The 13,788-nt window shown below is 34.4% G+C and overlaps 1 protein-coding gene across 1 annotated transcript; it reads right to left on the reverse strand.

Moving 5' to 3' along the window:
* Positions 1–2,106: 2,106 nt before the first annotated feature.
* LOC105322353 (putative lipid scramblase CLPTM1) lies at positions 2,107–13,748 on the reverse strand. Its single transcript, XM_034467728.2, has 14 exons — positions 13,606–13,748; positions 12,357–12,530; positions 11,827–11,985; positions 11,345–11,462; positions 10,675–10,760; positions 10,459–10,576; positions 10,038–10,140; positions 9,800–9,944; positions 9,329–9,422; positions 9,012–9,202; positions 4,421–4,516; positions 4,184–4,319; positions 3,789–3,956; positions 2,107–3,481 (listed from the first exon to the last, which is right to left on the reverse strand). The coding sequence occupies exons 1-14, from the start codon at positions 13,678–13,680 to the stop codon at positions 3,261–3,263; spliced, it is 1,884 nt and encodes a 627-aa protein (XP_034323619.2). The 5' UTR covers positions 13,681–13,748; the 3' UTR covers positions 2,107–3,260.
* Positions 13,749–13,788: the final 40 nt, after the last annotated feature.

A 13,788-nucleotide genomic window follows, 5' to 3' on the forward strand; every position in this document is an offset into this window, starting at 1 on the left:
GAGTATCCGCCGAGCGCTCATGACGTGCTAAGAGTTTTTACCGCGCGTCCACGGCGTGCTCTGTGCGCTGACTGTATTTACAAGACGTTCTTTACTTCTTGGTAGGTTAATGTAAATTTGTACAATTGTATGGGAAACAAACAAGAATTTACAACTAGTAAAAAACGATAAAAAAATTGTTTTGTTTTGATGAATAGGTACTTTGTAATGAAAAGTAACTACTTCTAAATAATTTGTGAAGGACTAGGACAAAACTCTTAGTAGTCAGGTCTACAAAAATGGCCCGTTATTAGATGTTAGAAAATTCAGAAAAGACGTGAAAGCATCAGAAGAACCAAATGGCATGAATTCCTTTGATAGGTTCTGGAATGTTAGCAAAATTAATGCTACTTTTTACAGTCATCCACATCCAGTTTGACAATTACTACATCGCTTGCTATTGCATGTACAACAGCCATTGTTAGAGTTCTCGTAGTCTGGATGACATCGCACTAGAAACGTTGTGGGAGCGCGGTACAAACGCTAATAAACGCAGAAGAAACTTCAAGAGAGAGCAATAAACGCTGCAACAACTCTTTGGGGTCGCTGTGTGAACGCAGACAAATGAAAAACAACTTGTTCAAACGCTGTGGATGCGCTGTGAGAGCGCGATAGAGACGCAGAGAGATCTCAAAGGACTCCGTGAGGTCTCCGTGCAAGCGCAAATTGGCTTAACACTGCGTCTACACTGCGATTATAGCTGCGTTCCTTGAGTGCGCCAACGGAGCTTCGTGGCGCTGTTGGAGACCTTACGGCGCTACAACGGCGACCTCACTCCGCTTCTATGACGTGTTTATCAGAACGCAGAGCCACGGCGCGTACTTTGTGCATGTTCAAAGTGCGCGCCGTCGCATGGCGTTCTAAAATGTTCTAGGCGATCCCACTGCCACGAACGAAGATGCCGTTGCGTTGTTACTGCACTGTAGGAGACTCTACTGCGTTAACCTTGGCGTTTTACATTATTCAAGGACGCAGCGGGATCGCCGTGGGGACTCAGCTTTGGAGTGACAGGGGTTTTAGGAGAAAGAATACCGAACGCGCTTAATGTCGCTATCAACAGATGCCGAGCATCAAAAACAGCTCAATTCAGTAAAAATTAAACAGTTATTTCAATTAAGTTTCCTTTTCATTAATTTTGCTTATATCAGATATGAATATCTCTCATTAAAATAATTTATACAGCATTTTCTGATTATATCTTTTGGAGAAAAAAAACATATTTCTATCACATTTTAACCATATCCTCATACTATAGTATAATATTCTTTTCAGTCCTTTTTTCAAATTCGGTCGTCAAATACCAAGCTTTGAAAAGTAACAAGAGGGGGTCTTTTTAAATGAGTTCAAGAAAATAATCAAGTTTTCAAGTTCCATTTTATCACACTTTGCTTGGCAATATTTAAACGATATGTTTTCGTGGTAGTTCATACAAGTTACGTAGGCTGCTGACACTGCAGAAAAAAACGATAACTCACGTTTGCTACCTTAATGAAGGTAGCTAGATAGGAAAGAACAAACGAACCACCAAAAAAAACTATGTACATGCACATTTTATATTCGCATCTCTTTAGAATAACTCATGATACGTGAGTAAAAAAACTTTATAATATGGTATTTAGAGAGACTGAATTGACATAAAAGTTTGTCATCAGTCAGTTGTTCTATAGAAATACCGATCGACTTTAAAAATAAATCACTTAGAATAAACCTCAAGATTATAAAATCAATCTCGATTTAACAATTATATTAGTTTTATTTATTTTAAGTATTTGAAAAAACAATAACCAATAAACAAATGTTTTACCCCCCCCCCCCCCCTGCTATTTGCAACTTTTTTTTTTCAAATTTCAAGATACATGTATAATATAAAAGAATTTATTCTGAAGCGAATGTAAATTTAATGCACTGACTAGTTGATATTGATGACGTGCTCTAATCACTTTCATCAGGTGCAATGTATTTAAAATTAAAATCTTAATGATAAGTTGCACGGAAGAATATTCCCGTATAGCCATATATTAATGCTATGTCAAAGGCTGAAGTAAAGAGTTTTAAACAAGAGGCAAATAAAAATCATAATATTTTATTTAATAACTGGTTACAATAATCATTTATAAAATCCATTACAAACTGAATAAAATAAATATAAGTTCAAATGTACAATACTATGAAAAGAAAATCGTCACATGATATTGCAGGTTTTATTAATCACATGACCATTGTTGGCTCCAATGGTCACATGACATTGTAGAGTTCTCACAGTCATATGACATTGTAAGTTTTGTTGGTCTCTCGTGCCTTTGTAGGTTTTTCATGATTCTCTAAAAGTCTACAGGATTTCTGTGAATGGCAATTGCCATAGTGTAGAATAAAATCTTCTAACATACAATAACACTACTTCTCGCCATAATATCTAATTGATAAAAATGCAAAATAGCAATATGAAATTAGTACCATTGTTCTCCTTTTCAAAAAGAATTTTTGGCATATATACTGATTTAAAGATAACATCAGCTTTAATATATTTGTACAAAAAATGAAAAAAAAAACAAATAAAATTTGATAAAATTTTTTAGACCTGATCTCAAACTCACAGAACACAATGTTGAGATATAATGCATGAAAACCAGCATACAATCTTTATGGTAGAATGAAAACAAATGATAGCTTTGGCCAATACTAAGAACAAATGAAATAAAAATTTAATTTAGCGTCAATGAGAAATTCAAAATGAAATAAGTTTGTTCAAATCTGGTAAGTTACATTTCATACTGCTGTAACACAGCGAAATGAGATGGATCACAAGATCATACAAAATCTAACATCAAAGCAGCAAAGTGGAACACATCATCTCCCAGTAACAAACCACAGCAAGTTATGGTAAGAGTTCATAAATCTGATTCACTTTGATCCAGTAGATCAGTAATGAACATACATATTTTTTATTACTGCTTAAGAAAATTGAAGTTTACTAGTGCAATACTTTGGAATTAAATTTATTTTCAAACACTTCAATATCTCTAACGATTTTTAACATGGAAGGGGGGGGGGGGGGGGCTGCAAATAGACAAATCAACATAACTTGTTCTTATTTATAAGGAGTTTTCACGTCGCATGAAAACAATTCTTTGCACCTTACCACATTCATTAATTTAGATATTAATGAGATCTGACAACATCACAATGGAAAATAAAACAACTATAACCTATATATTTCCCCATTAGTCATTCTTTTTCTCCTTGGCAGGCTTTTCTGATGGCAATTCAGTCTCCTCAGGTTTAGACTGTTCTATGCTGGCTTGCTCTGACCCTGTCTCTGATTGGTCAGCTGTGACCTTCCCATTCTGTTCCAGCATTTCCTGACTAGTTCCAAATTCATTAAGACGAGTTGGATCAATTGGATAAATCCACCTCTGGTAAAGGAAGATGAAGAATACCACATCTGGAATATAATAAAAATGATACTACATGTATTAATCACAGTATTGTATTACATGTATTACAGTATTACATTTATTAATCATTAATAATTTATGACAAATACCTATAATGAAATTTGGAAGATGACTGGATACGATTTAGATGAAAATATAAGGACTTTGTGCTACATGTGTAATAGCATAATTATCCTATGATATCAAATGTAGTGGACAAGATATCTTGTATTTTCAGAAACTATAATTCATTTATCAAAAGAGTTCTGTTATCTTCACACAAATGTTGCATCTTTCAAAAAAAAATTAGCTTACCATCTCTAAAACAACCTATCCTATACAGCGTGGGCATTTTGATGACAAATGCAAATATATCATCGATGAAGGTGTTGAGTGCCTTGTAGGTCATCATCCGCCATGGAAGATGGGCCACAGACTTCATCTTGTAATTGATGAACAGCTGAGGTGTCATCATGATGAAACCTGAAAAAGTAATTAATAATGGATCTTATTATAACAAGGAACTGTTGATGTGAATAACATAACTAAGTTCTTTTACATAACAAAATAACATAATTCTACCGTTGAAGTTATGTCCAATATTTGACTTCCATGTTATTGATTCTACAGATGGAGCTGCAGTGAGTTTAAGAATTGTTAAACTTAATAATTCGTATGATGTTTTATGCAAGTCAGAAGTTTTCACTTACCAAATGTTAATAGGAATCCATAAACCATATTTAGCACCCAGGAGTACCAGCCCTTGTGCTCTAGATATAGCAGTGAGTAAATAGCATATCCTATCAGCAGTGGAAACAGCATCCAAGACAGGTACTTAAACGCCATCTATTGTTTAAGGTACATAAAATATATGTTAACATTGTAGAGAAACTTTGCACAAGTGAGAAATAGTTTTCCACAACAATATTTTTCAATGATTTTCTTACCATATCATATTTTTTGGTCATAGACTCGGTGTAAGTTGATTTGTCTTCGTAAGTCACTCGAGGGATAACTCCAAACCAGAGGTTCTCTCTATCTATCTAAAATGATCAACCATTCACAAACAATATTAGTCCCAGATTATCATGTGCACTACATTCTTATCACTCACTTTAAAGATTTTACTGACAAGAAAAGATCACCATTTTAACTATGGTAGGTATTTTCATACCCGCACTTTCTAAAGAAAGTTCGGGTATATTGTTGTTACCCTGTTCCGTCCGTCCGTCCGTCCGTCATGTTTTACTTTCTCAAACTGCTCTTACATCTTATAAACCAGCAAACTAAACTCTTGGAGTTTGATTTGGGGTATCATGTTGTTTTGTAAAAAGGTTTCAAAAATTCGCTGTTAGTCCTGGGGGTCAAATAATTGGTAAAAAATGACGTTTTTTCACAAAAAACCTTCTTCCTCAAACTCCTCCTACATTTTCAACAGTAGACAAATCATCTTTTGGAATATGTTTTAGGGTATCCTATAGATGCGCAATAAGGTTTCGGAATTTTCAATTTTGTCCTGGGGGTCATTTAATGGCTAAAAAATGACGTTTTTTTAACCAAAAAACTGGTTTCAAAAACGTCTTTTTTTTTTTGGCAGTAGCCAAATGTTCTTCTAGAATATGATTGGGGGTGTCATATTGAGGCGTGATCAGGTTCCAGAATTTTTTTTTTATTAAGGGGATCAGTGGGCAACAAAAAATGACGTTTTTTGGCCAAAAAAATATGGTTCCCAGAACTCCTCTTACAACTTTTGGAGTAGCTACGTCATCTCTTGGGATATAATTGGGGCTGTCCTATAGATGTGCAATAAGGTTTTAAAAATTTGAATTTCATCCAGGGAGTCAAATAGTAGCAGAAAATTGACGTTTATCACTAAAAAAACAAACATTGATCCAAGAGCTCCTCTTATGATTTAATGGATAGACAATCATATCTTGGGATATGATAGGGACTGTTCTATAGATGCGCAGTAAGGTTTTCAAAATTTAAATTTCATCCAGGGAGTCAAAAAGTAGCAGAAAATTGACGTTTATCACTTCAAAAAAACATAGATCCTAGAACTCCTTTTATGATTTAATGGATAGACACATCATATCTTGGGATATGATAGGAACTGTTCCATAGATGTGCATTACGGTTTTGAAAAATTAAATTTAACCTTGAGGCCCATTACCTACCGGTACATACCTTTTGATGCCCTTTAAGGATCAAGAATATATTTGGTTAAGGGGTGGGGATCTCAACCATTTTCGAGATATTCGTGCACTTCCTGTTCAAGGGGGGTCATGACCACCCCCGGGGCCCATGACCTACATACCGTTTGATGCCCCTTGACACAAGGAACAAGAATATATAAGGTTTAAGGGTGGGGATCTCAACTGTTTTGAAGATATTAAGGGACTTGCTGTTTGAGGGGGTCAGGACCACCCACAGGGCCCATTACCTACATAACATTTGATGCCCCTTGACATCAAAAACATGAATATATATGGTTTAAGGGTCATGATTATAACAGTTTCTGTATATTGGTAATTTCAAATTCCTGGGGGGTGGGGATGACCCCAGGGGTCAGATCTAATAAACCCTATATATTGCCAGTAATAGCCAATATATGATTATGAAAACCCTATTTTATTATCTTTCTCCGTTTTCAAGTTACCATTTACAATAGAGTCTACGATTCTTCCTACAAGGTTCAATGTTAGACCCCACACCCTTTTGACACCCCCCTTCCCCCCTCCCCCGAAAAGTGGTTGTCTAACCCAAAATGAGAAAAATCAAACCAGGGTGCACAACTAGATAGGCAGGCCTATCATATCCTAGAGTTTTGTACAATTCTGTTCAGCCATCTCTGAGAAACAAGTTCAGAGCAGGAAAGAAGAAAAAGAAGATGAAGAATAATAACACACGTATTAAGAACCGTACAAAAACAATAAGTCTCCAAATTTCATTCGGGAGACTTAATAATAAAGATTAAATAGAGATAGGATCATCAAACATCAATAATTTAAAGATAATTGACAATTTCTGATTCTTAGGGGGTCAGGATGACCCCTTAGGGTCATGACTTACATGCCATAATGATCTGCATGACCTAAGGAGGAATATTATCTTTGGATTAAGGTGGGGATCTCAATGGTTTTTATGATATTTAATAATTTCAGGAAGAGCACTTGGGATCATGACCTACATACCATCTTAAATGCCTTGAACAAAGAAACAATAATATAATATGTACATGATATATGATTCAATTTAAGAACCCAGATATAGATCAATCATCTGTTTTGTAATACTTCCTAATATACATGTATACCGGTATATATACATGCATTAGTTTGTGTTTTGTTCTATACTATTCATATTCATGACTGTAGTATGGCTAAGTCTTATTTTAAATTACATTAAAAGATTGTCAAATATATGACTTGGAACCCCCACTCCAAAACAAACTCAAATATAAACTGTTCTCCCCCCCCCCCCCCCCCCCTTGTCGAATGATCTATTAAAATCAAAATATAATTTGGGTGTCTAAAAACTTTTATAAACTGGTAAAAAATGTTATTCTTAAAAAAAATATATATTACACCTTGCATAATTGACAAATGATCTATTGAGATATGATCAGAGGTCATATTTCTACCTTGGGATCAATAAGTAGTATTCATTGACAAGTTAAAATTTTGGACCCCTCACTCCCACCCCTTCTCTAAATCTGTGCACACGATGATGTACATATGTATGCACACAGAAGCAAATCTAAAACCGGCAACCGCCACGGGGAGGGGGCATAATTTAATTTTTAATTTTGTTTGTAATCATTATATAGACCGTTATACTTTCTATGACATGAAATGTTAAGATTATTGATTAACTGAAAATTCACTGCAAACAGTTCAACCCCAAATTGCACATAAAGTGCTGCTCATGTGTATTATCATATGGGAAGGGATCTCATCCTTCAGTTATGAAAATTATAATTTTTAAATGTATTACCGGAGTTTGCATGTGGCCTTCATTTTTAATTAAACTGGTACAAAACAGTGTTATTTAGGGGCAAACACTTGGTGCGGGTATTACTGTCTAATGACAGCATCTAGTTTTAGTTTTCACTATAACCATGCATTAAGGTGGTATGGACATCTGTCGATATTAATGTGGATTAAAGTACTATATAATTGAAAAACTTTCACTGGTTTAGAATTTTCAAATTTTACAATATTTAACCAAAAAATAGCTTTTAAAAATATTTGAAAAGGTAAAAATTGTAAAACCCGCAGCGGGATTCGAACTCATGACTTACATGTTCGTAGTAAACCCTCTAACCCACTGCGCTACGGAGTTAGGTGACCATTTTTGGAATGAAACTACTTATATAATTACACTTTCTTTTATTGTTTATTTCGATAAACAATACGTCACAACATGGAAGTGTCCCATACCACCTTAAATACTGTTAGTATGTGTATTGTTGTTAGTAGTAATCTCTTGTTCCTCATGATATCTCCTCACATGGGTGAATTTTAACTACATTTACTGAATAAGTTTTACCAACAGAATGTTAAGCTACACATTACGTGAAAAAAAAATTAAATATACAAAAACAACAAATTACCACCAAAATTAAACCCGACCTTCTACAACTTACCATTCGCTCATCTCTTTTGTTTTATATGTAATACATGTATAAAGGTTATCGTATTTATAAGAACTTTCCCAAAAAAAAACCTTGTTTAAACCATAATTATTCAATTTCTTTTGGTAGCATTATATTTGACTGCCTGAGAAAATTGTTTTAGATGTATAATTTTTTTTTGCCTTTGCCACAATAACTTGAGCCCTCGACGTGACGTATCAATATCAACTGCATGATGATGAGTTTAATTTAGTTAAATTTTTTTTTTTTAAATAGGAGCCCAATTCATCTTTACCAATACTTAACAATATTGATAGAAAATTGAATTTTAAGGTGGAATAACACACCTGGAAAAAGTCACTCAAATTCACAGGAAATTTTTTGATAATGAAAGATGACAGATATAATGATAAATAAACTGTACAAATGTCAAATAAGCGAAAAATTTGCAGTTTGGGGATAAAAAATGAATATCTAAAATACATGTAATTCTTCCAGTAAGTAACAACAAAAGCCCCTGTGGGATTCGAACTCGGGATGTACGGATCACAAGACCGACACTCTATCAACTCAGCTATGGATTAAGTTACATTTTAATAAAACGAAATCTCGTTTCGATCAGCGGTCACCAATTTTGTGATGATGTGTTATTCCACCTTAAGCAATGAAATCAATGGTTACTTTATAATTATTAACCATTTACAACAGCACAATTCATCTCTACCAATACTTAACAATATTAATAGAAAATTGAATTTTAAGCAATGACATTAAAAGCTCCTATATCATTAACCATTTAAAACAGTTAAAAGCTTGCAGTCCCAACCCAGTTTATGTGATTATAAATTTGGCAGCTATCAAATTCATACTCTATTAAGCAAAACAAACAGACAAAATCCTACCTTGAAAGTGACGACTTTGGTAATTTTCCACATTTCAATAAGAAGGCCGATGGAAACACTGACTTTGACCATGAAGTTTGTCTCGTTATCGAGGACATAAAGGACAACGATGAGGGACTGGAAGACATTGAAGAAGACAGATCGCACAGAAAGACCCTCCAGGGATTTACGGTTCTTCCAGAACTGTATGTCTATAGAGAAAAAGAGCAAAATATCACACATAAGAATTTGCATCAATTATCTTTGATCCCTTATACAGCAAACTGAGTCAATAGAACCTAAGAAGCAATTTGATGTGAACAGTTTTAGAGACTTACCATTCTTGAAGGCCAGGAATTCGAATACACTGTGGACTATGGAGATAATCACAGTCAAAGCCAGAAGGTAAGGATTAGTCTCCAACACTGTGGTCTGAAAACATGATGTACTTTTAAATCTAATTACATTTATTCATATTCTTCATTTGGCTTCATAAACATAAAACAGAATCTCAAAGTCTGCAATGAATAACATAATCTACAACATATCTTGTGAGTAGCAAAAGCAAGCATTTGGACTCATGCTAATGTAACTTTAATGACATATCACATATTCATCTTATTGTCAACTTCTTGTTCAAGTATAAAACTATTTTTTTCCTTTAAAATAGTGTATAAAAAGATTACACATCATTTCTTATAATTTTATTTCTACAGTATATGTATTCATGAAATGTTTGTCCTAGATTATCAGTCACATCATTCTTCAATGCAAATGAGAAGACAAACTTGCAAGCATAATATTTCTACCTTTAGGCTGTCCTGATCTTCATCTGATTCCTCAACAAAGTCTGCCCCTAGCATGCCATACCACTTATTTCTCATCCCCTGGGCAGCATACATCTGCCACTTGAACAAGGAGATGGGACTGTATGTTATGGTCAGGTTCAACACACTGCAAAATAAAGCATTGTCTGATGAAGGTCTACTCTTACAATACTCTGATACTGGAGTGAAATAGCGTTCAAACACATGTAGAAGCTCTTACGGAGTGGTTTGGTTTATTGGCATGTAGTCTGTGTTAAGGTTCCAATAATCGTTGAAGTACAGTATAGGTTGGTAATTGTCTGTGCCAGGAAGAAATTCAATATCTAAAAAATATGAAATAGATTAGACTAAGACTTTTAAGAATTCCATTTTGATTCAGATCTTCTAAATAAAAATAAAACTTGAAGTAGTATTATAAATTTGTCTAAACTTTTACCATTAAATCAGTGATGGCCAATCTTTGTGAGTTGCCAGATTAATACCAATTTTTAGGGATGTTGTTTTGCGGATTTCTTTCATGATTAATGAAAGATATTGAATTTCAAATTTAATTGAAGGTGTAAATTTGTGAATAAGGGGTACCCATGAAATTCACAAAAATTGAGCCACCATAAATATTATTTCAATAGTAAGTCACTCACATTCATCTAGGGGCTGTGGAACATGGTTCTTCATCCAGGGGGAGTGGTCATCCATCAAGTTAATGGTCAGATTGGGATGCCAGTGGTTCAGGATCTCAAAGGCACTTCTGTTCTCAGTCTGAAATATTTAAGAGGATAAAAGTCAAAAGTGATCATTAAAGATTCTGTATAACAGAGCTGTATCCATATCTGTATCTGGATTACAAAATGGCTGACCTGGATGAGATCTGGATGCACATCTGTCTCTCCTGTCAATAGATTGACAGTTTTATGGAACCTCCTTTTCTTGTATTTGTTGATACCTGAATATACATGTAGCAGTTGATAAAAGCTGATGAGCGATCAATCTTAACAGAAACAAGAGATGTTTGTACAACACTTATGCCCCCCTCCCTTGTAAACATCCACAAAAAAAATAAACGTAAACTGCAAATAACTGCAATTTTTTTAAGTCCAAGGGGTATAACTCTGTCGAAAATTGCTCTATCATACCCAATATCGAACTTGACCTAGATATTATCATAATAAACCTGTATACCAAATTCCATTTCAATATGTTCATCCTCTGCGAAGAAAAAGAACGGAAACTGCAAATAACTGTAATTTTTCTACCTCCAAGGGCCATAACTCTGTCGAAAATTGCTTGATCGTACCCAATATCGAACTTGACCTAGATATTATCATGATAAACCTGAATACCAAATTTCATTCCAATATGTTCATCCTCTGCGAAGAAAATGAACGGAAACTGTTGGTGGACCGACAGACAGACCAACCGACCGACAGACAGCAGCAAAGCAATGTCCTCCCTTCTTCGAAGGGGGGCATAATAAAATACAAAGTTTTATTTGTTTAACTGATGCTTTACATTTATAAATGTACATACGTTTAGACCTGTGTACTGTGAGTTTCTTGGAGTACTTCCCCTTATCTTTGGGGTTGGGGGATTTGCCTTCCTTGACAAAGTAACAATGGAGGTAGATAGATCCATTGTTTATCACATTCTGTATCAATAAAACAAAATTCAGTTAAAATTGGTTTGAAAAAATTCACTCCTCATTTCCTTTCCTAAGACAATTCACTAACAAATCAAAATAATCATTAATTGTTTATTTGCCTTTGGTCTTCTTGTTTTCTAAATTTCATATTCAGATTTGGTTCTATCAATCACTACATGTACTAAGATTTGGATCATAGAATTTTTCTTTTCTAACTTAAATGATGGTCATTTATTTTAATTATTAATCCTACAAGGATGTTTGGAAATGTTTGGACTTGGTCCTCCCACTTCTTCATTTATTCAGACTAATCTACTGATCACTTTAAGAAAACCATGTCCAGGTGTCTTCATTGTGATGTCTTTCTTACCGGGGGTGTTTGAATTTTTTCTTCTTTGATATAAGAGCCATCACCATTCGGCCCACTGGTCCAATCCCCATATTCAAGTCCTTTCAAGGACCAAAACAATGCATCTTCATTGTTGAAGTCCGTGAAATCATCTTGCTCCGACAGGTAAATGTACATGTCCTAAGACAGCAAAACAAATGTAAACTAGCATAAATTAATCTAGTCACATAGGAATCATGAATATTAATGAACATCAAGAGATTAAACTTTCTATAATTGCAATATAATGAATTGTTCTTATGATACAAAAAGTTTTTAACAAGTTTTAAAGAAAATTACCCATCTAGACTACATTCTAGAAAATAAAATCAGAAGGAAACTAGCAAAATTCTATTTACCAATAAACCGCATTTCATAGAAGTCTTAATAGAAATTTAAATTCCTTAGATTTCAATCTGAGAAAGGTGCAATATGACTACTACATCATGCTCTGATTGTAGGGTACCGGTTTTTCGTTATGTTTGATGAAATGGATTAAACTTGACACAAACCATTTTCATGCCTTTGGGATATATGTTTTGTGAATTAATTGATTTTCCTCCACTTCCATCTGATTGGTTAGCTGGGGGAGTCCCTCTTCTGAAGAAACTGCTGATCATGTATATAATCAGCATACGGAAGATCAAGGATTTCACTGTGGCCCATACTCCTGGTCTAGCTTGTTCCTGAAATGAAGAGTAATATCAAAGAATTAAAGAATTGTCTGTTTGATTTTACATCATAAAAGGTGATACCTGTATATCTAAATGGACATCAATAGGAGCATGAGAATGACTGTAACTTTGTACAATTACCCAGAGAGCAAAAACAACTATTTAACAGTAGTGTTACCATTTAATCAGCAGTAAATCTTTAAAGGTTTGTTTAAACCTCATGATGAAGATGCAATAGAAGTTAAAAGGAATACTGAACAAGTGTTCCCGTGAAGGTTTAACAGTTTTGACAACTGAATGAGATGTTTAAAAAAAAAATTCCAGCTTGGGTCATTCTTCATGAATATGCATGGGCTTGTACAGTAATAAATAACTGAACAGGAGTATTTCATATATTACGCATATACAGAAATCATAAATATTCATGTGCACTGACCCAAGCATATGTAGGTATTTCATTGTACCAGCAGGAAATATTGAGACAAATTTATATTTCCAAGTGTCATTAACTTTGTGCCTGCTGATGGACCAGTATGTGGTGGTGTCATCATGAAATTGCCACATACATCAACTAAAAACAGCTGAAATGCCACAAGGAAAAAAGTCCAAAGATTACTCCCTGAGAGATTGCATCTTTTAACTGAGAAATTGTAATGTTGGGAAGTCATAATGGGGAAATCATAACATCTTTAATTCATTTGGAAAATTTGGATTACCTCACACAGATTTTAAACATTTCTGGATATTTAAATATTGTATATAATGAAAACTCACTCAGTCACTGCAGACTTCAACATTTTAACCAGGTAGTGGCTAAACATTTATCTTTCCAAATAAGTTTGATACATGTGACATTTCCCAAGTGATAAATAAAAGAAAGCATTTTAAAGTCCATATTGTTTTGACAAAATATACGTTATTAGGTAAACCCTTGTTTTCATCATGTGAATCAACACAACGTGTCTTTGTCGTGATGAGAAAGCAAAAAAGGGGATGGTAATTTATCCAGAAAGTCATACAAAAGAGCCAACATTATTTTTATAAGAGCGACATAGAAAGACTGTTGTAACTGTGCCGTCATATTTACCTGCGCCGCTCCATCAGCCGGTGGATTGCCTGCAACATCTCCATTCGATCCTTGTGCCAGCTGAGTGTCCGCCATGATCTAAGTGTTAATCTCGAAGCAAAATGCAATGTTATTATAATCATTGATGCTCGTGCAAAACCACCAAAGATTTTAAACACATTATAAAATTGTTCATATTTGTCT

This window comes from Magallana gigas, chromosome 6, assembly GCF_963853765.1.
Source record: "Magallana gigas chromosome 6, xbMagGiga1.1, whole genome shotgun sequence".
Taxonomy (NCBI): Eukaryota; Metazoa; Mollusca; class Bivalvia; order Ostreida; family Ostreidae; genus Magallana; species Magallana gigas.

Bases quoted from the DNA above. Each gene is read 5' to 3' on its own strand.
- LOC105322353 (XM_034467728.2), bottom strand. From the start codon at position 13,680: ATGGCGGACACTCAGCTGGCACAAGGATCGAATGGAGATGTTGCAGGC. The intron at 11,463-11,826 runs GTAAGAAAGACA...TTATTGATACAG, and splicing joins AAAAAATTCAAACACCCCCG to AATGTGATAAACAATGGATC. The intron at 3,482-3,788 runs GTAAGCTAATTT...ATTATATTCCAG, and splicing joins GATAGGTTGTTTTAGAGATG to ATGTGGTATTCTTCATCTTC.